A 26,340-nucleotide genomic window follows, 5' to 3' on the forward strand; every position below is an offset into this window, starting at 1 on the left:
AAGTCTACCAAAGCCTGAAGGTGCGCCCCCACCCATAACTGGGGTGGGGGGACGTCTTCGCCGGTTCCCGGATCCATGGCTTTCCAGAATCCCGGACAAGTGGGTTTGCGAAATCATAAGGTCAGGGTACAAGATCGAGTTTTGATCTCTCCCACCGGCGCGATTCTTCCCTTCCAATATCTGACTATCCCCGGATCGTTTAGAAGATCTGCGGAGAGCAGTCACGGATTTACTACAACAAGGAGTGGTAGTCCACGTTCCTTGGACAGAACGCTTTCAGGGGTTTTATTCAAACCTATTTACAATACCCAGGAAAGAGGGCAAAGTGCGTCCAATTCTGGACTTAAGGGCACTCAATTCCTTTCTCAACATAAGAAAATTCAAGATGGAATCCATTCGCACAGTAGCAGCCTTCCTGCATTCAGGGGATGTCCTAGCGTCCATAGACATCAAGGACGCATATCTTCACATTCCCATTTTCGCAGAACATCAGCGGTTTCTACGTTTTTCCGTAGAAGAGAACCACTATCAGTTTGTGGCGTTACCTTTCGGTCTCGCCACGGCTCCTCGGGTCTTCACGAAGGTGTTGGCCCCAATGTTGGCACTACTGCGCCAAAGAGGCATATCGATTCTAGGTTACCTAGACGATCTCCTGCTTCATGCAGAGTCTCCACAGACCCTGCTACAAAACATAGAAATTACTATAATTTCTTTACAGGAATTCGGGTGGCTGGTGAACCAGCAAAAGTCTTTTCTGGTTCCCACCCAGAGGCTCGAATATCTGGGTCTAATTCTAGACACAGGACAAGAGTTTTCCTTCCGGTAGGGAAACTCCGGAAGATTCAATCAGCAGTCCAGTTGTTACTATCCAACAGCTGGTCTTCCCTTCGGACTTGCATGAGGGTTCTGGGGTTGATGGTGGCTTCCTTCGAAGCAGTCCCATTTGCCCAGTCCCATACCCGAATTCTTCAGCAAGAGATTCTTCTCAGATGGAATCGGAATCCGGAGTCCCTGGACTATCGGATCCAATTGAGCAAACAGACCAGAGAGTCTCTGGTCTGGTGGCTTCGGTCTCCGATGCTCAGCCAGGGAAAGTCATTTCTGCCAATATATTGGACGATAGTGACCACGGATGCCAGCCTATCCGGATGGGGAGGAATTCTCGGTCAGTTATCCGTTCAGGGACTTTGGTCCCCGGAAGAATCCAGGTTACCGATAAATGTATTGGAACTGAGAGCGATCAGACTTTGTCTGATTCACTGGACCGAGCAGCTCCAGGGCAGCCCGGTTCGGATCCAGTCGGACAACGCCACGGCTGTGGCTTATGTCAATCACCAGGGGGGCACCAAGAGTGTCCAAGCGGCCAAAGAAGTGACTTGCATTCTTCGCTGGGCGGAACAATTTGTTCCAGCTATCTCTGCGGTGTTCATTCCGGGGGTGGAAAATTGGCAGGCAGATTATCTCAGCCGTCAGACTCTGGATCAGGGGGAATGGTCCCTCCATCCAGAAGTTTTCCACCAGTTGTGCCTACGTTGGGGCACCCCGGATGTGGATCTGTTGGCATCACGATTCAACAGGAAAGTACAGAGATTCGTGGCTCGCTCCCGTGATCCTCTAGCAGAGACCGCAGACGCACTGGTCGCCCCGTGGGGGCAATACCAGCTAATGTATGCCTTCCCTCCTCTCGGGTTACTGCCAAGACTTCTTCGCAGGATAGAGGAGGAAGGAATCCCAGTAATCCTGGTAGCTCCGGATTGGCCTCGCCGAGCTTGGTACGCCGACTTTGTCAGACTGGTGGCGGACGTCCCGTGGAGACTTCCTCTCAGGGAGGATCTACTGTCTCAGGGACCGATCTTCCATCCTGCTTTACGATCGCTGGCTTTAACGGCCTGGCTATTGAGACCCAGGTGCTGAAGGACAAGGGATTTTCAGCTTCAGTTATTCCTACTCTAGTTAAAGCAAGGAAAGCGACTTCCAGAAAGATTTATCATCGCACATGGAAGTCCTACATTGCATGGTGTGAACCCCTGGGGTTCCACCCACGATCTTATTCGGTTAGTCGAATATTAGCTTTTCTGCAACAAGGGGTTGAGCAGAAACTGGCCTTGAGCACTATCAAGGGTCAGGTCTCAGCATTAGCTATCTTCTTTCAGAAGCCTTTGGCTACTCATTCCTTGGTGCGGAATTTCATCCAGGGGGTGCGACATCTGGCTCCGCCAGTGCGCGCGCCGTTACCACCCTGGGATCTTAATTTAGTATTGTCGGTTCTTCAGAAACCTCCCTTTGAAGATATTAGGGAGATTCCTCTACCTACGTTGTCCCAGAAGGTGGCCTTCTTGGTAGCTATCACTTCTGCACGCAGGGTGTCCGAACTGGCCGCATTATCTTGTCGTTCCCCATATCTGGTGGTTCATAGAGATAAGGTGGTTCTTCGTCCGAATCCAGCCTTTCTACCAAAAGTGGTTTCAGAATTTCATCTGAATGAAGAAATTGTATTACCTTCCCTGTGTCCTAAGCCCAGTCATCCTCGGGAGTTTGCTTTGCACTCCTTGGATGTGGTCCGGGCGATCAGGGTATACTTGAAAACGACAGACTCGTTTCGCAAGACGGATTCACTTTTTGTGATCCCGGATGGACCCAAAAAGGGGTTGCCTGCATCTGCCGCGACTATTTCCAAATGGATCAGACAGACGGTGGTACAGGCTTATTCTATTAAGGGTCGGGAGCCCCCGTTCCCTGTTAAGGCGCACTCCACTCTGGCACTTAGTGCGTCATGGGCCTTTCGCCATCAGGCGTCAGTGGTCCAGGTGTGCAAGGCGGCTACCTGGTCGTCGGTGCATACCTTTACAAAACATTATAAAGTTGATGTAATGGCATCGTCTGATGCCTCGTTTGGCCGCAAGGTTTTGCAGGCCGCCATTTGAGGAGACCAGTGGTCTACCTCGAGGGTTTTTTTCCGTTGGAAATTTTTATTTGAGTCTCATTCTTTGTTTATAATGAGCCTTTAAAACTTCTAGTTGGCACCGGTTGGGCCTTCTAGATTGGATTTTGATTTCTGTCAATCCCACCCCTCATTTGTGGCACTGCTTCTGGATGTCCCAGTTCTTGTGAATCAAGAAGACTACGTCTGTCAATGAGCGACAGAGAAAATCGGATTTTTGTAAGATCTTACCGTAAAATCCTTTTCTCTTAGCTCATTGACAGACGTAGTACCCGCCCCTCTATCATTGAGTTGGGTTGGGTTAAATTCTCTGTTGCTACTTTGTGACAGAACTGATTCCTTGTAGCAGAGAGAGGGAGGATATACCCTCTGGGACTGCCCCTAGGGTGGAGCCAGAACGTTTTTTCTTTCTGCCTAGTCCTACTCCTGCGGAGACAACATAACCCAGTTCTTGTGAATCAAGAAGACTACGTCTGTCAATGAGCTAAGAGAAAAGGATTTTACGGTAAGATCTTAGAAAAATCCGATTTTTTTCGACAAATGTCTCCCTATGGGTTGTTCCCTGTCGTGTTTTTATTTTGAATGCTTTTCTACTTTTTTAGAGTGGGTAGTTTCTTTCAGGGCTGGTCTCAATGATATTGTTCATTATCTGGACGATTTTTTGTTTATGGGTCAGGCGAATTCCACTGATTGTTTGCATTTACTCTAGACGTTTTTTGAGGTATGCGAACAGTTTGGAGTTCCTTTGGCTCATGAAAAAACGGAATGGCCTTCTACTAGGGTTCAATTTTTAGGTATTACCATTGATACTGAACTTATGGAATTTAGCCTACCGCTCGAAAAAGTTGAAAAGTTACAGAACAGCCTGCTGCAGATGATTCGCAAGAAGAAGACGACGTTGAAAGAAATGCAATCGTTACTAGGTTTGTTAGCCTTTGCTTCCAGGATCATACCCCTAGGTAAGTTGTTTTCTCGTAAGTTGTACAGTATTATCTCTGGTTTAAAATCTCCCTCATCTCATGTTAGGTTATCTTCTGAAATTAAAGAGGATATGCTGGTCTGGTTACAGTTTTTGTTTTACTTTAATGGTAAGACAATCTGGCAAGAAGATTTTGTCCTTGACGAGGACTTTTGTCTGTTCACGGGCTCGGTGGGTTTTGCCGCTATTTGGCGAACTCACTGGTGCGCGGATTCCTGGCCGGACAAATGGTTGCAGTTGGGATATACTCGGAACAGCGTTTTGTTGGAGCTATTTCCAATTGTGGTTGCACTCGAGATTTGGGGCACCCATTTTAGGAATAAACGTTTAATGGTCAGAACGGATAATAGGGGAGTGATGTTTGCTATCAACTGTCTTTCCTCCAGATCCCCACCTGTCATTAGGTTGTTGCGATACCTTGTTTCCAGATGTCTGCGCTTGAACATATGGATCAAGGCTTCTTATGTGCCCGGTAAAGACAACTGTATGGCAGACTCTTTATCTCGTCTGCAGATGGAGCGTTTTTTTCTGCTGTTTCCAGAAACGGACCGGACCAGTTGCCTTTATCCAGATCGGCTTTGGGACATAGTTTAGGCTGCATTCACATGTCAGCATTTGGATCGCGGGCAGAACCGCGGCGGTTCTGCCCGCGATCCGGAGATTATTGCAAATCGCGGGACGCCTAGCGTTGCCTGTTGATTTGCAATAGCCCCCCAAACGCCGAGCGATGTTCCCGCGATTTCCGCCTGCCGAATCGCGGCAACATCGCGCAAACAAAATCGCGGGACGCAATACGCTCCAAAGAAGCTCTTGTACTTCTTTGGAGCGTATTGCGTCCCGCGATTTTGTTTGCGCGATGTTGCCGCGATTCGGCAGGCGGAAATCGCGGCAACATCGCTGTATTTGCAATAAATCTCCGGATCGCGGGCGGAACCGGGGCGGTTCTGCCCGCGATCCATACGCTCACATGTGAACGGAGCCTTAGACTTGGTGTTGCATAATATTGCTCTTTCGCTCGCCCCGTCTACACTGGCCGGATATCTATCGGCTTGGCAGGTCTGGAAATCTCATTTGACTTCGCTTGGCGTCTCACAGGATTCCTTTTCCGAGCCGTTGGTTCTTTCATTTTTAAATTTTTTATTCTCTAAGCACTACTCTTGGTCGCATATTAACAAATTGTTGGCGGGTATTTCCTTTTTCGTGAAATTGGATAATCATCCACCTTGTTCGTCATTTTTTTCCGTGCGTCAGGCTCTTAAGGGCTATAGGAGGTCGAATTGGCACCCTGATCGCAGGGAGGCTGTTACCCCTCGCCTTTTGGAGCAGTTGTGTCGTGCCACTGGGCAAGTTTGTTTTTCCGATTACGAGGCTGCTATGTTTAGGGCGGCGTTTTCGCTTATGTTTTTTGCGGCGCTGAGAATTTCCGAGCTAATACACAATGTTGATAGCGATTCCGGTTTGCGATTTTCGGATGTTAAGACTTATGTGTCCTCTATCAGTATTTTGCTGCGATCCTCAAAAACGGATCAGCTAGGTGTCGGCAAATGGATACATCTTAACCAGTACGTGAATTCTGATGTATGTCCAGTTTTGCTTTTGAAGCGTTTTTTGTCCATGATGTTAACCAGCGAAGGTTCCTTGTTTGGTCATCAAACTGGTAGGAGTTTAACCAAGTATCAGTTTGACGCGGTTTTGAAAAAATGTTTGACATACCTGAGATTAGATCACTGTTGTATCTCCTCTCATTCTTTCAGGATTGGCGCTGCCACGGAGGCCGCTAGATTAGGAGTTAATGTTCAAGTGTTAAAGAATATTGGTAGATGGAAATCGGATGCATTCCATACTTACGTTCGTCCTAATGCGTCTTGTTGATATTTTCAGGGTCTCAATGTTTATCGATTTGGATCGTCGGCCACTCGTTTGTACACTGGGCACGCGCAAGGGCCAGGAGACGCTGTTATACCGAAAACATTGGCCTGGATCCACGAATGTATCGTATTCAATGGTTTAGTAAGCGGGGCATGCTCTGGCATGAGTTTTTACTGGAAATTTCTAGGTTACTAGGAGTCCTTCCTCCCCCGGATGTGATGTTAATTCATCTGGGGGGGAACGACATCGGGAAGTTTAGGACTCTGGACCTGGTTTTCAAAATTCGTGATGATTTCAGCTATTTGAGGTCTGTCTATCCAGGTATCCGGTTTATATTTTCCGAAATTATTCCCAGACTCTTATGGTTTAAACATGGTCAGCTCAAGCCCCTTGAAAGAGTCAGGAGGAGAATCAATCGAGCTGTAGCTAAATCATTAAGCGGGATCGGTGTCTTCTCTTTCAGACACTTAGAGCTGGAAGGTGGGACCTCCGATTTTTACAGGTCTGACGATGTACACCTGTCCGATCTGGGTATAGATGTTTTCAATGCTAACCTGGGTACATGTATAGAAAAGGCGGCGTGGTGGGGTGGTGACAGGAGGGCGTGAGCCTCCTGTCTTATGGATAATTTCTAAAAGTTACGTTGGATTTGTTTGACCCGGATTTTGGTAATCAGGTCAATTCTGATTTATGAATTTGTTAATGATAATTTTAACAAGCATTAAACGGCCGCGGCCTTTAAATTCCAGAGCTGTGTATGGTCTCATTATTTAATTAGTATCAAGTTAAGCTAATAACAAGTCCTGTCTGCCATCCCATGTAAGGAAAAAGGGGTTTGAATAAGCCCCTTTTTCCAGATGGGATGGTGACAGGCCATTTTAAGTTTAAACAAGCCAGTTAGAGGACAGTCTATAGTTTTGAACTGTTGCTAGGTCAGATTAAGAATTCAAGTGTTTGTTTGGTCAAATAAGCCCCCAATCATATCAAGCGATACGTGTAGCTAGGGAGTTTAGGTTTAATTCTGGTTTTAACCTGTTTTTATCCCGCCTATAGAGCCTGCCTATGCTTATAAAAGGGGGCTTATTCACACAAGTCTTCAGTCACCTCAGAAGAGATCGCCGTGTCAAGATCAAGTTTTGTCTCCCTCCCCCCCACCCCCTTTCTTCCTTTTGTCGCGGTCAGTTTATGCCTGTTTTGGTCACCTGTGTGTAATGCAAAGGTGGACGATGCTTGTGTATGTTTTAATGATTGAAATTTTGATGTGGATAATTTCTAAAAGTTAAGTTGGATTTGTTTGACCCGGATTTTGGTAATCAGGTCAATTCTGATTTATGAATTTGTTAATGATAATTTTAACAAGCATTAAACGGCCGCGGCCTTTAAATTCCAGAGCTGTGTACAGTCTCATTATTTAATTAGTATCAAGTTAAGCTAATAACAAGTCCTGTCTGCCATCCCATTATTCTCACTGGAGGAAGCCGCTCCTTCATACATTTTTTAGGATTGCGTCCCAACTTGGACTGTTTTATAAGATAAGTTTTATAGTAATCTATTGTAGGCGCTGCAATCTTTTCCTTTTATGTTACTTTATAACTTTTCCTTTTTGCCAGCTGCCTCTACATGTAAACAGATGTCTTTTACACTTTTTAATGGTAATTAAACTCGCCTGGTGCCTTATATGCATTATATTAGACTCAGAACCTGTGTAATCAATATGTGTCCTGGTTTAAACGGATGAGAGGTGGCAATCCTATCTCTTTTAGGCCGGGATAGTGCTGTAACTTGCCCACTCTTCTATCCTGGAGCAGGCATGTCTCTCTGCTGAGCTGAAAGAGATGCAGAAGGGTACTGGCCCTTTAATTCTCCCAGGCTCTGTGTTTACTGCTTAGTCTCCGCCCACCTCGTGGCTGACGTCACTTCCTTGTCCTTGTGCTGGTGGAGGTGGTGAGCAGTCAGCATGGTGCAGGCTTGGTACATGGATGACTCTGATGAGGATCAGAGGAGAGAGCACCGGCTGCAGCCTAACCAGCCAGTGTCAGTGGCGGAGCTGCGAGCACTGAGAGTGTTCTACCACAAGGTGAGAGAGAGCAGGGCTGCCTGCAATGTGTGCTGGGAGTCAGGGAGCTGTCACAGGGCATGGTGAGGACTCACTTCCTATACATAAAGAGCTCCTTTACCTGATTCTGTACAAGTGTTCATCTGTCCAGCCAAGGCAGCTGATCTGATTGGAAGATTCAGGTTTAATCTGGTAGCCATACACACAGCAATGTTCTCTTCATGTCGAGTACATTGTAAAAAGAACTGATAGAGGTGACCCACCAGTGGGATTGTCCAATACAAATATGAAAGCGGTGGTGTAAGATTGGAGTGTGTATGACAAACAGTGCAGGTTACCCCACTTATTGTGGGAAAACACAAGAGCAAATAAAAAAGATTATAGTGTATATAATTGCTATACAAACCATTATTATCATTTATTGTTATTAGGAATTGTATATTTTATTTTCAGTCTGCAGTGCTGTAAGTTTTCTCTAAAATTCAAGGGCAACCTGGAGGTGTTCGGTACACAGATAGTATACAGAACTCGGGTTGCACCGATACCATTATCGGTGCCGATATTAATGCAAATGCCCTGATACCTTTTGCGGTGCGATTTGAGCCCATATATAATGAATGGGGCTCAAATCGCACTGCAAATAATCGCACGTGGTTTCAACAGGAAGGTGAGCCCAGGTTTGTCATAGTGACTTCAGCCTTGGTACACACACGAGCAGTGTAGTAAACCGCATGCGATTTAGACAGGAATTGTACCGCATTCCTGTTTATCTTGCATGCAGTTCTTTGCAGTGCAATATGAGCTCATTTGTTTTGTATGGGCTCAGATCACGCCACAAAGGTATCAGTAATCATTTTCGGTGAGTACTTGACCGAAAGTGTCAGTACTCAATCTCATACTCGCCGGTTAAAAAGCGGTATTGGTGCAGCCCTATGCAGAATGCTCCCAGAAATGTCATTTCCTGCTTGTGTGATTGGCTCACTGTTTTCCCAGAAGTCTGCACTAAGATACAAGTCAGATTTTAGGCATCCTCTGCAATAGGATTTTCATTTTTGGTGGGATGCTTTATAGGGTTAATCACTTCTTCTAGTGGGATGTAAACTGTGCAGCTTTTGTTCATTGGAACACTGCAATTGCATCAGCTGATTAATAATGAAAAGTCACCCCCCATTCAGAAATAGTATCCAAAGACACAATAGTGAAACAGCCAACCCTTTTTTCAGAGTGGAAGCAGGTAGGAATCTGTAACAAAGTTTGTTAAAGGAGATGTAAAGTCAGAATGTTTTTTATCTTAATACATTCTTTGCATTAGGATAAAAAAAACTTTCTTATTATAGTAGTTTCCCAAGCACCCCCTAATACTTACCTGAGGTCCTTCTCTGTCCAGCAATGTCTACGAGTTCCTGGACCTGGAGGTCTGGTACTCTCCCTCCTGATTGGCTGGGACACAGCCGTGGCACCATTGGCTCCCGCGGCTGTCAATCAAAGTAAGTTAGCCAATCAGGAGAGAGAGGGAGTGGGGCCGAACTGCAACTCCATGTCTGAATGGACACACGAAGCTGCAGCTTGGCTCAAGTCTCCCCATAGCAAGCTGCTTGCTGTGGGGGCACTCGATGGAAGGGAGGGGCCAGGAGCAGCAACGAGGGACCCGAGAAGAGGAGGATCCAGGCTGCTCTGTGCAAAACAAACTGCACCAAGGAGGTGAATATAATATGTTTTTTTTTTTTGTTTTTTGCTTTTTTTTTTAAAGAGACTTTACAATCATTTTAAAATCCCTTGCAATGTAAAAAATATGATCCCCTCTGGGTGATCAATGTACAACAAATGTGGAGTTGCTCCTCTTTAAAGCTTAAAAGCTCTTTGTTGTTGTTAGTGATGAGCTCAGATGTGTTCCTCTCCTAGTGCAAAATCAGGGAAGATTTCTCCTAGTGCAAACCCACCTGAGCTATACTGCCAGGAAGCTGTTGCTGCACATAGCCAATCTTAATTGCCCTCACCCCTGCACTGCACATGTACACATGCCCATTGTGCACCTTGTACCATTGGTTCTGTGCATTGACAGCTTCCTAGTGGGATAGCTCAGGTGGGTTCAAACTAGGATAAACCTACATCTGAGCTCATCCCTTATAATATATACATTATAATATTAGGCTATAAAGTGGGGAAAATAATTATTTGATCCTCTGCAGATTTTGTAAGTTTGCCTCTTTTACAAACAAATTAAGGGCCTATAATTTTTTATCATAGGTGTATTTAACAAAAAAAAAAAAAAAAAGAGACAGAATATTTTTTTTTTTTCCCACAATAGATCTTTATTAAATGTAAGTAAAAATATTACATTATATATGGTAATATATAACTTGTACAACAAAAGTGTATTCAAACACAGAATATCAAATAAATCCATAAAAAACACATGATACAAATGTTATAAATTGAGTTGCAGTTCAGTGAGTAAAATAAGTATTTGATCCTAAAAACAAAACATGACTTAGTACTTGGTGGAGAAATCCTTGTTGGCAAGCACAGAGGTAAGGCGTACTGTGTTTGGAGGAAGAAAAATACTTTACTATGACCATCCCTACAGTCAAGCACGGAGGCGGAAACATGATGCTTTTGAGCGGTTTCTATGCTAAAGGTACAGTCTGACTTTGAGTTGCCAAGCGACAGCCAAGAAACCTTAAGGATTTAGAGATCTGTAAAGAAGAGTGGACCAAAATCCCTCCTGAGATGTGTGCAAACCTGGTCACCAACTACAAGAAATGTCTTACCTCTGTGCTTCCCAACAAGGGTTTCTCTACAAAGTACTAAGTCATATGTTGTTTGGGGACCAAATACTTATTTTACTCACTGAGTATTTCTGCCACCTTAACTGGCCATGCCTTTGCCTGCAACCTTAACTGGCCATGCCTTTGCCTGCCACCTGAACTGCTTGCTCTTGGACTATGTGCCTGCTGCCTGGACAATTCCTCTGGGTGGCTGCTTTGCCTATGCTGGGACAGTATTTCTTCTTATATTAACCTGTTGCTTAGTAGAATGTATTTTAGGGTGTAATTCTTGGTATGTACATACTATGTGTTAGAAGCCTGAAGGTGCTACTTGGATGTTGGTCCTATGTATGTCGCCAGGCTGTGGAAAAGCCTCACACGTGGTATCGCCATACTCCGCAAGAGTAGAAGAATGTATTTTAGGGTGTCCTCCTTGGTATGCACATGCTATGTGGTAGAAATATTTAAAAAAATTAGCAACTGTGTAAAAAAAAAAAAAAAAAAAAAAAAAATGAGTTAATTTTTTATCCCCGGCATTTTTGAAAAACTTGTGGAAAAAAAATTACATGTTCAAACGACTCATTATGCCTCCCAGAATATACATTGCGGTGTTCGCTTTCCAAAATGCGGACATTTTGTGGGTAATTCTATTGTCCTGGTGCTCCAGGGCCTTAAAAAATGTGATGGGTAGTCAGGAAATGAAATGTGTAATTTATGCCTTTAGAATGCCTGACGGTGCTCTTTGGATGCTGGGACTCTGTATGTGGCCAAGCTGTGTAAAAGTCTCACACATGCGGTATTGCCATACTCAGGAGGAGTAGCAGAAAATATTTTGGGTTGTGATTGCAAGTTTACCTATGCCATGTATGGGAAATAACTTATGACAATTTGTGGGGGGAAAAAAAAAAATCTTCATTTTCCAAACCATTGTGGGCAAAAAATTGCAACTTCAATAAACTCACTATGCCTCTTACTAAATACCTTGGACTGTCATCTTTACAAAAAAGATGACATTTAGGGGCTTTTGTAGTGTCCTGACATTTTTAGAGTCTCAAGAAATGAGATAGGCAGTCAGTACATCATGATTGATCAATTTTCAATGATAAGGTAGCATAGCTTGTAGAATCTATAACTTTCACACAAACCAGTTATCAAACACTTATCAAGATGTTTTGTTTTTTTGTACCAAAGACATGTAGCAGAATACATTCTGTAAAATTAATTCTAAAAGTAGAAAATATTTTTTTTTTTTTTTTTGCTTATATCACAAAAAAAACCCAGTGGTGAATAAATACCAACTAAAGGAAGCTCTATTTGTGTGAAAATTTAATTTGGGTACATTGTAGCATGAGTAATTGTCATTCAAAGTGTGAGAGCACTGAAAGCTGAAAATTTGTCTGGGTAGGTGGGGGGTGAAAGTGCCCAGTAATGTGGTTGTTAAAATACACCTATGATAAAAATGATAGATTCTTGAATTCTTTGCAAGTGGGCAAACTTACAAAATCAGCTGGGGATCAAATAATAATTTTCCCCACTGTATATTGCAGCAACAATTTTGACCAGGACTTTACAATAAAGGAAGACGGTACAGTTACAATCCAATTCAATACAGGAGGGTTAGGAAGTATCTTATGATCTATATTACTTGCATTGGTCCAGGTTAGCACAATGTAGCTATGCATATCTAATGGGAAGCTGGGAATGCTCATAATTGCTGTACAAGTCGGTGCTACTACAGTGATCACTATGAGCATCCATATCCATATCCTGCACACTGACCACAGGCAGTCGCTCAGCACCACTTTGTCATTCACAGAGCACCTTCTGCTTTTTTTTTTTTTTTCAATGAATACAAGGTGTTCTCTAATTGGATGAGGTGGAGGGGCAGTAATGTCACAATCTCCACCTTGGCTAATTAGGGAACGCCTTGTATCCATTAAAAAGATACTAGGCATATTTTAAATGGTGGCAGTGCCAAGTAAGTGACCCCCCCCCCCCCCAATGATCAGTGTGCAGAGGTGAAGCCACTGGGCACAGGACTCTGAATATCTCTGTAGTAGAGATGGGCCGAACACCCCCTTTTTGGTTCGCAGCAGAACTCCCTAACAGGGAAAAAAAATTCTAACTCAAACGGCGAACCCCATTGAAGTCTATGGGAGCCAAAAAAAAAAATCAAAAGTTCCCATTTTGACGGCGTAAAGGCAAGTAATTGGCCATAAAAGGGGTATGAGGTTCCGGGTACTGCCCTGGGGGACATGTATCAATTAAAAAAAAATAATAATTTTTCAACGGAGAAGTATAGTCAAAGCTCATTTGGCTGTACTTCTATGGATCAAAGGAGTGCAATTCGTTCTACACTCCTGTGACCCATTTTCAGCAGAGAGCAGGCTGAAGTCCGCTCTCTGCTGACGTCACAGAAGTCAGTCCAGACACTGCGTCATCAAGACAATGGAAGTCTGAATCTGCAGGTGCCTGGACTGACCTGGCTCAGCCTTTCAGCGAGCTGCTGAGAGCCTTAGCCAGGCGCTCCCTGGCCCTCCACAGCCCAGCCCTCCAGTGAGCGACAGTCAGCAGCTCGCGGCTCAGGGAGCTGTGAGAACCGAGTGATCAGCAGTGTTCGATCGCTCAGTTTTCAGTGTAGAGCGTCGGGGGACAGATGCAGCATAGGACCGATGCTGCATTCACCTAGGTAATTATAGATTGAAAAAAACACCAAAAGCCATACTTTTTCTTTTAAAACAATATTTTTTTTTTTTTTTTCAGGAGCAGTGATTTTAATGGTACTTAAAGTACAACAATAAAAACAGAAAATTCCTCTAAATCTAGTGCCTGGGGGGTCCCCTTAGTCTGCCTGTGAAGTGGGGCATCTGTATTGTGTATAGAACATGCTGCAGCAAAAATGATATTACTAAAGAAAACAAGTCAAATCACATTTAAATTGCTGGCACCCGGCTATTAAAAAATTACAGAATAAAACAGTTTGGGGTCCCCCCCCCCCCCAAAATCCATACCAGACCTTTTATCTGGGCATGTCCGAATAGGAGGGGGGGGTGAGCTCTGCCCCCCACCCCAAAGCACCTTGTCCCCATGCCGAAGGGTCTCTTCCCATAGTACCCCTACCCATTCACCCAAAATTTTTTTTAAAAGTGTCCCTCGATGTAAATCCATCATCAGTCACTCCGCTTGCCGCACCGCCAACCCAAATAAAAACAAAAAACAAAAAAAAAACGCTCGGCCTTCTTGGACGGCCGCTCGCACTTTGCCAGGTGGCCCCGCCCTTACCTAATATAATAACTATCAAAGTGGGGAGGAGGCATTCGGCGTGTGGCCATTCTAAAGGGTGGAGTGTTTTTTTTTTTTTTCAGGCAGTGTGGCTGGTGGAGTTATTTACGATGGATTTACATTGTGGGACACTTTATTAAAAAAAAAAAAAAGGATTTGCCAAAAACTTGTCTCCTGTTTTTATTTTTTGTACACTTTTTTTTTTTTGGTGAATTGGTAGGGGTATTATGCTTTAGCTTTGCCCAGCCGGCGCAGAATGCATTGCGTTTGGCGGGGTGTTCAAACTCCTCTTGTGGCCGTACACTACTCTGTAGTAGTGCTGATTACTGCAGTGATTTCCAGCTTACCCAGCTTTTCAATGGCTGGTGGGTGGGTTTGGTCCCAAGTTTCCTTTTAGTACAATGAGGTTTTTGGCACAAGAAAGATGCCGGAGGGGTGCAGCAGAAGAGGCACTGGGCTGCAGAATGAAGCAGGGACAATGGCTTCAGCATTGACTACTCCCCCATTGAAACACCCATAAATTAGGCTTCAGCCTGGGGTGAAGCTACCGTGAGCAGAGAAGAAAAAAACTTCTGGTAGTACCTCTTCTTTAATGGGACTTAAGCTTACCAGTCTCTGTGGTTATCACTCTGTGAGTGCTATACCATAAAATACATGAGATTCATATAGTGTTATTAGAGGCTCAGTGATTTGGATGGCAATGTGTTCTTGCAGTTGCACAGTTGCACCATGGATGTGCTACCAGTTTGAATACATACATACACAAACGTTGCATAGGAGTACTGTACATTTTTATTGCTGTGTTCAGAACCAATTAGCTGGGTAAAGGTTTGTTTCCATTTTAAAGGCCGGCGTTTTGTATTTTACCATAGAACAAAAAACGCAATTGGAGCCAGAGTGAGAGGGAATCGCTCCTATAAATAGATGACGCATTAATAATCACACGAGTGTGGTCTGGTCATGTGTTAATCTCATGCAAAGGAAATATTCTTAATAAGTGCCAAGACAATGCAGCTCATTTTGTTCTTTATAAACCGATAAAGACCTCAGGCTTTATGTGCTATAATCATGATGGGATACAGTATTTAAAGGGACCCAGAGGAGGGTTCTCGCATGCTATAGTGGCCTACTGTATCAATACCCCCAGATTGTACTGGCAACCTCAGATCTGTATCCCCAAATCTGCAAATGGTGACCACAGCTTCCTGACCTCTACATGTGTTATGTTTGGCCATCAAATGGTATGTGTGGCTTCACTGGCAAGGAGGGGGGGAGGTTGCAATAGATCTTAAAAATGGAGAGATGTAGAGCTATGCCAAAGCAATGCATTTCAAATCCTCTCTACATTATCAGTTTATAATGAAAAAAGGCAGTGAACTTTAAATATTCTTAAAGCTGAATTGCGGACTAGCCCATAATATTTAAATCTGCACCCCCCCCCCCCCCACCCTCCAACGTATACAGTTTTATGCTCATTTAGTCTAAGGGAGATTGAACAGAGTGTAATACTAACATTTTTCATGGTCCTGTGGCAGCCGGCGAATTTTTTTTATTTATTTTTTTATTTTATTTTTTTTAATTTGTACTTGCTAAACCATTGTGCTAATATGTGACATAAAAAATTGAAATTGCTACTATTTTATTCTCCAGGGTCTCTGTTTTTAGGAAATATTAAATGTTTTGGTGGTTTTAACTCATCTTAATCAGGCCTAAAAATTTATATATTTTTTTAATGTGCAAAACAGGCATGTGCTCTGATAAATATGTAGGCATTCTATGCATTAGGATAAAAAACCTTCTGTGTGTAGCAGCCTCCCTCAGCCCCCTTAATGTTTACCCGAGCCCCTTCTCGATCCAGCGATGTCCACAACTCTCTCAGCCATCCAGGACTCTCCCTCCTCATTGGCTAAGACAGCAGCGGCACAAGTTGCTCCCGCTGCTGTCAATCAAAGTCAGTTCGCCAATGAGAAGAGGGGGTAGGGCCGAACTGCAGCTCCATTTCTAAATGGACACAGGGAGCTGTGACTCGGCTTGGGTGCTCCCGTAGCAAGCTCACATATTTCTACAGGTACAAGGTAACACTGCGTCACAACCTACTGACCACAGAACTCACATACTACATTTTAATGCTTGTTTACACCAGGTGTGGTGTGGGAATGCGTGAGAAATTGCAATTTTTCCACACTGCACAAAAATACACTGCCTTTTGCAGGCTGAAGCGGGTTCCATTAATTCTTTATGGCACCCCCATGCAAACACAAAAAAGTGTTTGTGTGCTCGGACACACCACCTGGTGTGCCTCGAAATTGTGCAGAATTCTAAAGGGTGTCTTGATCGAGGAAAAAAAAAAAAAGAAACACTGGCCGAGGCAAACACGACATGAGACATAGTTCACTAAGGTAGTGTACATTTGTTTTTTGCTGTTACCATCCTTATTTATTCCCCGGTTCACACTTATGCGATGCGGGAAGGCTGCGAATCCGCAGCCTGTTCCCGCATCGCACACGCACCCCCGGCAGTTCACACTGCCATATGCGATACGCTGGGGGTGTCAATGTAATCTTAACGACACCCCCAGTTTGATCACATATTGCAGTGCAATCGTGTAGTTCGCACAGGATCGGATCGCACAAGTGTGAACCGCTGTGCGATCCGATCCTGATGCGGCTTCCAAAAAGGGTCCCTGTGCGTGTTTGCTGCGGTGCGAATTTAGCCATACAAAGTGTATGGCTAAACTCGCACCGCACAGCCGATCGCATGTAATGAAGGAGCAGTGCGCTCCGACATTACATGCGAACCCGGCACTCGCACAAGTGTGAACCGGGGCTTAAGCCATGTATTTTGTTTTTTTAAGAAAATCACTATTGTTCTAGCAATAACAAATTTATAATAGCCTAGTGAAAGTAAAAGTGGTGGATTATAATACTGGCAGAATAAGCAGCTGTGAGGGGGCTCCAGAATCGGGACCCCCAGGGGATGCCAAAAAAATAGTTTCTACTCGTTATTGCTGTTTCTAGCAGTAAGTTTCAGCTCTGTAAGCCTTTAGACCAGCCTTTCTCAACCATTGTTCTGTGAGCAACTTATGCTGGTCATACACTAGCTAAAAATCGTTCGAAAATCTGTCATTTGGTCCGATCGTTCATTTTTCGTCCAATTATTGGGCACAAATAGAAAATTGTTTTTAACTTTTTAGAGCCGAAAAATCTAACGAACAGTTTTGAAAATTCTGCAGAACGAACAATAAATTGAAAGGTGAATGTGTTTCTCGGCCGAACTGTTTGCACTAGGCATATGTGACAGACTGAACGGAAAACGTCCGTTGAATTATTTATCGTTCGAAATTCGGTCATTACATGATGGCACGATCGTCTGCTCTCACGCCCGATTTTTCGTTTTTCCAAAATGTATTCGAACGATTTTTCAGCTAGTGTATGGCCAGCTTTAGAGTTCCTCCAGAGGTTATTAGGGGTTCCTTTAGCTGTGGCTGATTGACCTCATATTTGATAGTGCTTGCCGAGTTCTAGGGTCAGTGCCATTGAGTCAGCAGCATGTTCTTATTGGCTGTCTGTAAGGGGAGCATTCTGACCACTCTCAAAGGGGCATTTTTTTTCCAATTGAATTGGTTTTAGCAGGGGTTCTCCAATATCTGACAACTATTTCAAAGGTTCCTCTGGAGTAAAAGGGAGAGGGAGGTTGATTTAGACTATTTATTTATTTTTTTCCAAGAAGATCATCAGCAATATGATGCACTCTTCCTGTAAAGCCGTTCATGGTTCTAAGAAAGAAAATCAATCGATTTCCCCATCAACACAGTCAGGCCTCATGCACACTGGACGTTTTTACAGTGGCTGTTTTTGGCATCAGATGTTTTTTTCTGCAGCCAGTAAACTCCCCAGCATGTTATCCTATGTGTCCACGCACACATAGGCTGTTATCAGCAGTTTTTGACAGGGGCGTTTTCTGGCTGTAAAAAAAAAAACTAAAACTAGTGGGTTTTGAGTGGCGTTTTTCAGCTGTAAAAACGCTCCCAACGCTGATAAATGCCAAAAAACGCTGCTAACTGGCGTTTTTTGACGTTTTTGATTCCATAGCTTTTTTTAAGCCTGGGTTCTGTTTCGAGGTGTCGTTCATGGAACATAGCCTGGGTTCACACTGGTGCATGCTGAACGCCAGATGTGATTAGCACCAAAAACGCACTGCATTCCTGTGCACATCACATGTGATGTCTGTGCGATGCGATTTGAGCCATATATTTTGTATGGGTCAAATTGCATCACATTCGCACCAAAATGTTGTGGGACCCTTTTTTCTCCACACCGAATTGCATTGCAACATGGGTGAACACCCGTGTGATGCGATTCTGGCAAGCGAACTGCATTTTGCAATCTGTTTCGGGGTATTGTTTATGGAACATGAAGCCCCCTGTTGACCTTGTGCCGATTGGCATGCGATTTGTCATGTCGAATCACATGTCAAATCAAAACCTAATGCCGGCAACGGCACCAGTTCACACTGAGGGCAGGTTTGAAATCGTTCACCTGAACTTGGAAGATTTCAAACTCGCAGGTCAGTGCGAGTTCGGGGGTGATGTGACAGACATCTGTACAGATTCATGCACAGATGTCTATTGAAATCGCCCTGAAGTCACCAAAAGTAGAGCAGAAACTACTTTTGGAAATCGGTGCGGCACCGCAAAATCAGGGTTGCACCAATTCGGACAGTGACGTTGCCAGGAATAGGCTCTGATTTGACATACGATTTGATATGTCAAATTGCATGTCAAATCTGCCCAATGTGAACGGGGGCTTAATGTTCCATGAGCGACACCCCAAAACAGATTGCAAAATGTAGTAAGCTTGACAGAATCGTATCGCATGGGTGTTCACACCGATACAATGCGATTTTGATTCCGGGGAAAAAGGGGCCACATTTTGCACCAAAATGTTGTAGGACCCTTTTTTTCCCCACACCTAAATCTTATCGCATGGGAGTGATGCAATTCTGGCAAGCATTGCATTGTGTGAAAGTGGCATTTACTAAAATAGCTATGTCGTCCCTTCCGGTTCCGCCTCTTTGTTTACCTGGCCACTAGAGACCAGAAAAGCAGCCGGTCAGAACAATCTGTGTCTAATCGGCTGTATTTGATGCCAGAGAGATCTGTGGTCCAATAGACCCCAGATCTCTCCATAAAGAGGACCTGTCATGGCAAATACTGTCACAAGGGAAGTTGTTAATCCCTTGTGAGGGCAATGAAGTTAATCCAAAAAAAAAAGATAACATTTTGTTTAAAATAAAAATAATAAAATGTGTAGCACCCTACAGGTAGGTGCTAGGTAAAGTATAGTGGGCCTTGGCTGCCTAACAGCAGGGCCATGATTTTCAGCTGGGCTGTAATGTCTCCCAGGTCTGAGTGCTGAGAGGGGAGTCTCCCCACTGGCTCCATGAGAGGATTCTCATTGGACAGTGGAGGAAACCCAATCAATGGCCCTTTCAGGCTGGTATCTACCCCAGAAGGCAGATTATGCCGCAGAGGATTCTGGGAGTGGGTATAAGTTTGAGGGGAGCGCATGACGCAGGGTCTTTGGTGGGAAGCATAGTCCCAGGAGGGAGGGTACGGCTGTCTCTCCTCCTGTCAGAAGGATCGGGTGTCTCGGGTGGCTGCCTGAGAGTCCGGAGAGAGAGAGCTGAGCTCCAGAGAGGATCTAGTTTGCCGAGGACCAGTGGAGATAGAGGGGTTCAGTTCCAGGAAAGCATGCCAAGTTCATGAGTACTATGAATTGCCCCTGAGGGTCTGCCTGAAGTGTAGAGGGGACCACTCATGTGAAGGTCCCAGGGATCCAGGAGCCAGCTAGTGTTAAAGGGGGTGCCTAGTGAAGAGGACCCTGAAGTGTTAGAGGGGGTGCCAGCGGTTGGGCCCTGAAGAGTTAAGTATACAGCTTTCAGTGTACAGTGTTGAGAGTTGCAGCAGCACAAGCAGTTACAAGGAGCTACCTCAGTCAGTGAAGGGCTGGAGGGAGCTGTTCACCGGACTTTTGGGCTAAACATTGTCAGGAGTCAAATGTCTTTACAGTCCTGGATCTTCTGAGTTAATCTGAGGATTAAAGTCGAAGTTTCAGCACAGTTCAGCAGAACAGTATCTTCAAGCGCCAGGGAGCGTTGGTTGGCATTCAGCTGGCGTCAAGACAGCGAAAACAGGCATTTTTCTGTACAGTGTCCTAGTTGAGCCAGAGGAGTATCCCACTCATTCCCTTCTCCCATCCCCATTATCAAATAAACAAAACAAACCAAAGATGCCGGAATGGTCATTGTCTCTAATCTCACACTTTGGTTTTCAACTTAAATGTGTTGGAGGTGTTACCGGTAACAATGGCAAACCCAATATCAGGTTCAATGCCTAAAAATATTGCTACAAATGTAAAGCAACCCCCATCTCCCCGTACTTACGCTGGTAACCTATAAAGGCGTTTAAAACTACGCCTACAGAGAATTTTAAGCACCGTAGTTTGCCGCGATTCCATGGGCAGGAGCAATTTTAAAGCATGACATGCTAGGTATCTTTTTACTCGCTGTAACCATTTCTTTCACATCATAAAAAAAAATTAGGGTAAATATTGTGTGTGTGTGGGGGGGGGGGGGGTTTAAGTGTATTTTTTCCAAAAAAAATATGCACAAAAAAATGCACAATTACCGTGTGACATAAAAAAAATTGCAACAATTGCCATTTTATTCTCTAGGGTCTCTGCTAAAAAAATATGTTTGGGGGTTCTAAGTAATTTCTAGCAAAAAAAAGAAGATTTTTACATGTAGGAGCGAAGTGTCAGAATTGGTCTGGATTAGGGATGCACCGAAATGAAAATTTTGGGCCGAAACCGAAAATGCAGGATGCCCTTGGCCGAAAACCGAAACCGAAAATGACTTTTTCCCCCAAAAAAATTTGAAATGGATAGAACAGGGACATAAACCAAAAACAGGCAGCGACGTACACCTACACCTGTCGCTGCCACCCTGTCACAGTATATGTACTGTGATGGGTTGGCAAGAGGTTAATTTAATTACCAATGGTATTTGTATTATGAGGCATGAGGGGTTAATGTATTGTCACTGCTGGTCACTCATCTATTAGTGACTGACCAGTGGCAGGTAATTAACCCCTTTGTGCTGCATTAGTGCAACCAGTGTTAATTAACACTGACACTGGTTGCACTAATGCAGCACAAAAGGGGTTAATTAACTGCCACTGGTCAGTCACTAATAGATGAGTGACCAGCAGTGACAATACATTAACCCCTCATGCCTCATAATACTAATAGCATTGGTAAGCTGCCTCAGCTCCCCTCCCCCCTCCCCCACTGCCTCAGCGTCCTCCTCCTCGGGTGTCCTCTCCTGCATTCAAAAGTCCCGCCTCTGGCCGGCGGCACCGCCTCTCAATGATGTCCCTACTACTCTGTGCATTATGAATGGACATACTAGGCGGGGGGCGGGGCGAGCGGCCGCTATAGAGAGAACTATTGTGATCCTTCACTGTCAGCTCCTCACGTCTATGTATGAATGAGAACTGAACTGAGCTGACACCGGGCGGGGGGGCGGGCGGAGCGGCCGCTATTAGCTGTGACTATGTGAGAGCTTCTCTTCCTTGTCAGCGGAGATACGTGCCTGTCAGGGAAGTGAAACTCTCACATAGTCACAGCTAATAGCGGCCGCTCCGCCCGCCCCCCCGCCCAGTGTCAGCTCAGTTCAGTTCTCATTCATACATAGACGTGAGGAGCTGACAGTGAAGGATCACAATAGTTCTCTCTATAGCGGCCGCTCTCCCCGCCCCCCGCCTAGTATGTCCATTCATAATGCACAGAGTAGTAGGGACATTATTAAGAGGCGGACGGCCGGCCAGAGGCGGGACTTTTGAAACCTGCCCTGCGCTGCGCTGCGCCCTCCTCCTTCCCCACGGCGGCCATTTTTATTTTCGGCACTGTTAACCCATTATCGGCCGAAATGAGAGAGGCTCATTTTCGGCCGATAATTTCGGTGGCCGAAATTTCGGTGCATCCCTAGTCTGGATCCAAAGTAATTAATGTTGTAACAATTCACAAAGTAAATATCTAATCAAATCCGTATCTGCAGTGTCCCTGTCCCACCGATGATGGCAAACCATGGCCCCTGAAGGTGCTTACAGGGCTGGCGGAAATGTCCGGCGGTCTGCCCCTAAGCGGACATCACTTCCGCCTTATACCCACAATAGTCCCGGAACTTCTCCAGCCCTGTGAGCAGCTCCAGCGACTGTGGTTTGCTATCATCGGTGGGACAGGGACACTGCAGATATGGATTTGACTAGATATTTATTTACCTTGTGAGTTGTAAAACATTTTAATAAACTGCCTATTTCTGCTCTTCATGGCGCTTCACTTTCTTTACTGGGTTAACACACAGGAGTGGTGGGGGAAATTGCGCCAATTTATTGTATGGATGCAAATCACACTGCAAAGTATCAATACTCTGTATCAGCGAGTACTTAACCGAAAGTGTCGGTACTCTTACTAATCAAAAAAAAAATGGCATCTGGGCATCCCTAGTAGGAATATTGTGTGTCTGCTTTAAGACAAAACATTTTGCAATTTAAAATGGTTGACCGGTTCACTTAAAAACAAAAAAAAAAAATGGATATCATCCATGCAGAAGAATAAATACTGAAAAATATAATTTTCTCAAATATAAGACATCTGTCTCCCTGAGAGAAGTGTGCATGTTTTTTGGAAAGTCTCTGTGATTTACTGCGACCTTCTATTTTTTTTTTATTTTTTTTTAGCTTCGGGATGCAAAGTAATTGACTGTGAACAGCTAAATTTAATAAATGAATTTGCCTTTGATGGCTCATTAGCCGAGGCTCCATGTTACCTGATGCTGTGGCAGCTTCATCATTTACCGCTCATGTTCTCTCCGTGTTTTTGATTGTCATTTTCTGTGCAAGATGGAATTTGGTCAGTAACACCCCTTTCTTTTTTTTTTTTTTTTTTTTTTTTTGACAAATGTTTGCATTCTATTCACATTTATCTACAGACCCTAAATTGTTTTTCATGATAGAAGTACAGTATAAGCAGCAAAGAAGAATACTTCCATAAATAATGAGATCTTGAACTCTCGTACCATTGCTCATTTACAGTACGACATTGCTGGGTTGACATCGTAGTACGGTCTATTCTTCTATTCCTTTGGGAAACGAAGATGGCTTTTTTTTTTTTTTTTAAACTTCTCCAAACAATTTAAATATTCTCTTCCAACTCTCTATTATTGCGTTGAACTCCATGCAGATAAACACCTTTAATGCAGGTTTGTATTCCTGTAAAAATTAAATGTATTTTTGCATACGAGTCTCCCAAAAAACATTTGAAGTCAGCAGCTACAAATACTGTAACTGCTAACTTTTAATATAAGGAGACTTACCTCCAGGGATCCAGCAATGTCCTCACTAGAGTGTATTATTTAGCTTCTTTCGACTTCACAGCTGGTTTCCTACTGCATATGTGCAAGTCGCACAACGCTTTGTGAATGGTCCCGCAGTCTTTTGAGACCTGTGTTGTGTCCCAGAAGGTTGTGGCGGGAAGGAGGAGGGGTCTAACTTCTGCACGGATCGCAATATCTGAAGTCCATACCAGGTACTTGCCCCCCCCCCCCCCCCCCAAAAAAAAAAAAAGTGCCAAATGTGGCAGTGGAGGGCAACTTACTGTTTTTGGTGAACTTCCGTTTCAAAGACAAACGCCTTTCCTGTCACTTTAAATACTTTGTGCCTGTTTGGTTAAACCAATTCTTACTATGTCAGAATGCTATGGCCCCTGGGGCTGCTGTACTAGGACAGTGTAGTAGCCTTTGCTACAAGTAGTAAGCGCTGTTGTCTTTCTTTAGGGGTACTGGCAACTTCCCCTCTATTGCTGGAAATGGGGAGAGTCACTTGCATAGTGCCTTGGCCATTTAGGAATAGCCTTTTTTATTTTTATTTTTTTTCAATGAATACAAGGCCTTCTGTGATATGACAAGGTGGACATCATCTGCCGGCCTCTCACCCTTGGCCAATCCGTGAATGCCTTGTGTTCTTTAAAAAAAAAAAAAGAAGAAGAAGAAAATGGCTGTTCCAAGGAGCCATGCAAGTGACATTTGGTAGATAAGACCGTACACATATAGGTATTTTAAATGTGTAGTTAGCCACTTGCCTTCATGAACTTGGTGATTGAATAAGTATAGTGGTGGCTTTGAAGGACTGCTTAATTGAAGAGGAAGAAGCCTTTGGGAGTGCTGAATAAAGTACGTATTTGACCTTATTGAACTTATCCTCTAGACCAGTTTTTACTAATCTTTTACACCTGAAGGAACCCCTAATGTAATATACAGATCATGAGGAACCAATGCCATTAATTACTAAATCCACAGCTCAGGATACAGTAGCATGATGGTCACTGTAAAGAATGCCCCTAATTGGTGGCCAAATGGACAAATGTCTCCCTTTTTAAAAATAGCAGAAAAGAAAAAGATCATTGGTGTCCGTGATAACCTACCTGAGAGTCAAAACTTGCTCAGTGCTCCTAGCCTCCTGGGCTGCTGCAGACAAAATAATAAGTGTGGCGGAGGAGTACTACAATATGAAACCTTAGAGAGACCCAGAGTTCAGCTTTAAAAAAAAAAAAAAAAATATATATATATATATATATATATAACAAAAATGTAATCCGATCAGTTTTATGTGTAATGTGTATGGAAACCATGATCCTAACTGTAGGCTATGGTAACATTTAAAATCTGTATTCTATATTTTTCCAGTAACATTTGCCAATATGAATGTATCCAAATCTCCCGCTCTGTTCCTCTGAGATCAATACATATGTCTGTGTGTTTTTTTTCTCCCCACCAGTTGGATGCCAATAATTATGAGAGTGATCCAGAGCTGGCCAAGATCCGCAAAGACAATAATTACACATTCATGGATATAATCACCATACATAAAGACACACTGCCCAATTATGAGCAGAAGGTAAGCAGCTGGATCTGGGATTTGTGTGTATGATGTATTTGACAGTATTTTATACTTTGTGCATTTGTGTTTCCCAAGTGAGATATATAATGATGCTGGTAGACTTCCTCCCTCTGGGTGGTACATGGCAGGGCTTGGAATATAAATGACAGATTGGATGGAGTTTTTATACTCGGTTTCCTAGTCTAAAGCAAAACTGTGCTTTGGCCATGTAGGGCAAAGCAACAGGTTTGCTTTAATCGCCCTCTCCTTCAGCAGACATACGTGCCTTTCCTTTGCTCACCCACTGCTCCATTTAGCCAGTGAAAGCAAAGAAAAATGTACTTCTGGGTATAGACTTATGTGTAACTCGCTCCTGTTCTTCTCCTGTGACAATGCAGGTGATTGGTCCAGCACTGTCGCAAGAATTTTGGGAGAGATGGTCCTCCGCTATTTGTAAGCTCTGACTCAAGAGTTGAACACTGCTTTCTTTTTCTTGTTCCCAGGTGTTAAACAGAATGGTAGTGCCTGACCGGTAGCATTTATGTACAAAGCAGTGCCTGGATTGGATAGTGGCTTTCTTAGAGGGTTTGGCTAGAAAAACAAAGTTGCCTTACAGACCCAAAGAGAAGAGAAAAGGGGCTGTAAAGACATTTATGTGGCATGCCTTTTCAGATACTACCACAAGATGTTCTAGTATAGGTACACTATATTACCAAAAGTATTGTGACGCCTGCCTTTACACGCATATGAACTTTAATGGCATCCCAGTCTTAGTCCGTAGTGTTCAATATTGGCCCACCCTTTGCAGCTATGCCAGCTTCAACTCTTTTGGGAAGGCTGTCCAAAAGGTTTAGGAGTGTGTCTATGAGAATGTTTGACCATTCTTCCAGATGCACATTTGTGAGGTCAGGCACTGATGTGGACGAGAAGCCCTGGCTCACAACCCCTGCTCTAATTCTTCCCAAAGGTGTCCTATTGGGTTGAGGTCAGGACTCTGTGCAGGCCAGTCAAGTTCCTCCACCCCAAACTCGCTCATCCATGTCTTTATGGATCTTGCTTTGGGTCCTGGTCCAAATCATTTGGTGGAGCGGGGATTATGGTGTGGGGTTATTTTTCAGGGGTTGAGCTTGGCACCATAGTTCTAGTGAAGGGAACTCTTAAGACATTTTGGACAATTTCATGCTCCCAACTTTGTGGGAACAGTTTGGGGATGGTCCCCTCCTTGTGCCAACATGATTGCGTACCAGTGCACAAACAAGGTCCATAAAGACCTCAATGAGCGAGTTTGGGTTGGAGGAACTTGATTGGCCTGCACAGAGTTCTGACCTCAACCCTATGACACCTTTGGGATGAATAGAGCGGAGACTGCGAGCCAGGCCTTCTTGTCCACATCAGTGCATGACCTCACACATACGCTTCTGGAAGAATGGTCAAACATTCCCATAGACA

At 44.1% G+C, this 26,340-nt stretch overlaps 1 protein-coding gene across 1 annotated transcript in view; it reads left to right on the top strand.

Moving 5' to 3' along the window:
• Nucleotides 1–7,695: 7,695 nt before the first annotated feature.
• Nucleotides 7,696–26,340, top strand: part of ADI1 (acireductone dioxygenase 1) — a 39,094-nt gene continuing 20,449 nt past the window's right edge. The window contains exons 1-2 of the mRNA XM_082252389.1: nucleotides 7,696–7,866; nucleotides 24,790–24,909. Of these exons, the coding sequence (XP_082108515.1) occupies nucleotides 7,747–7,866; nucleotides 24,790–24,909 (240 nt within the window). The 5' untranslated portion in view covers nucleotides 7,696–7,746. The remainder of the gene's footprint in view (nucleotides 7,867–24,789; nucleotides 24,910–26,340) is intronic.

Source organism: Pelophylax lessonae (genome assembly GCF_965119305.1).
Source record: "Pelophylax lessonae genome assembly, chromosome: 3".
NCBI classification, from domain to species: domain Eukaryota; kingdom Metazoa; phylum Chordata; class Amphibia; order Anura; family Ranidae; genus Pelophylax; species Pelophylax lessonae.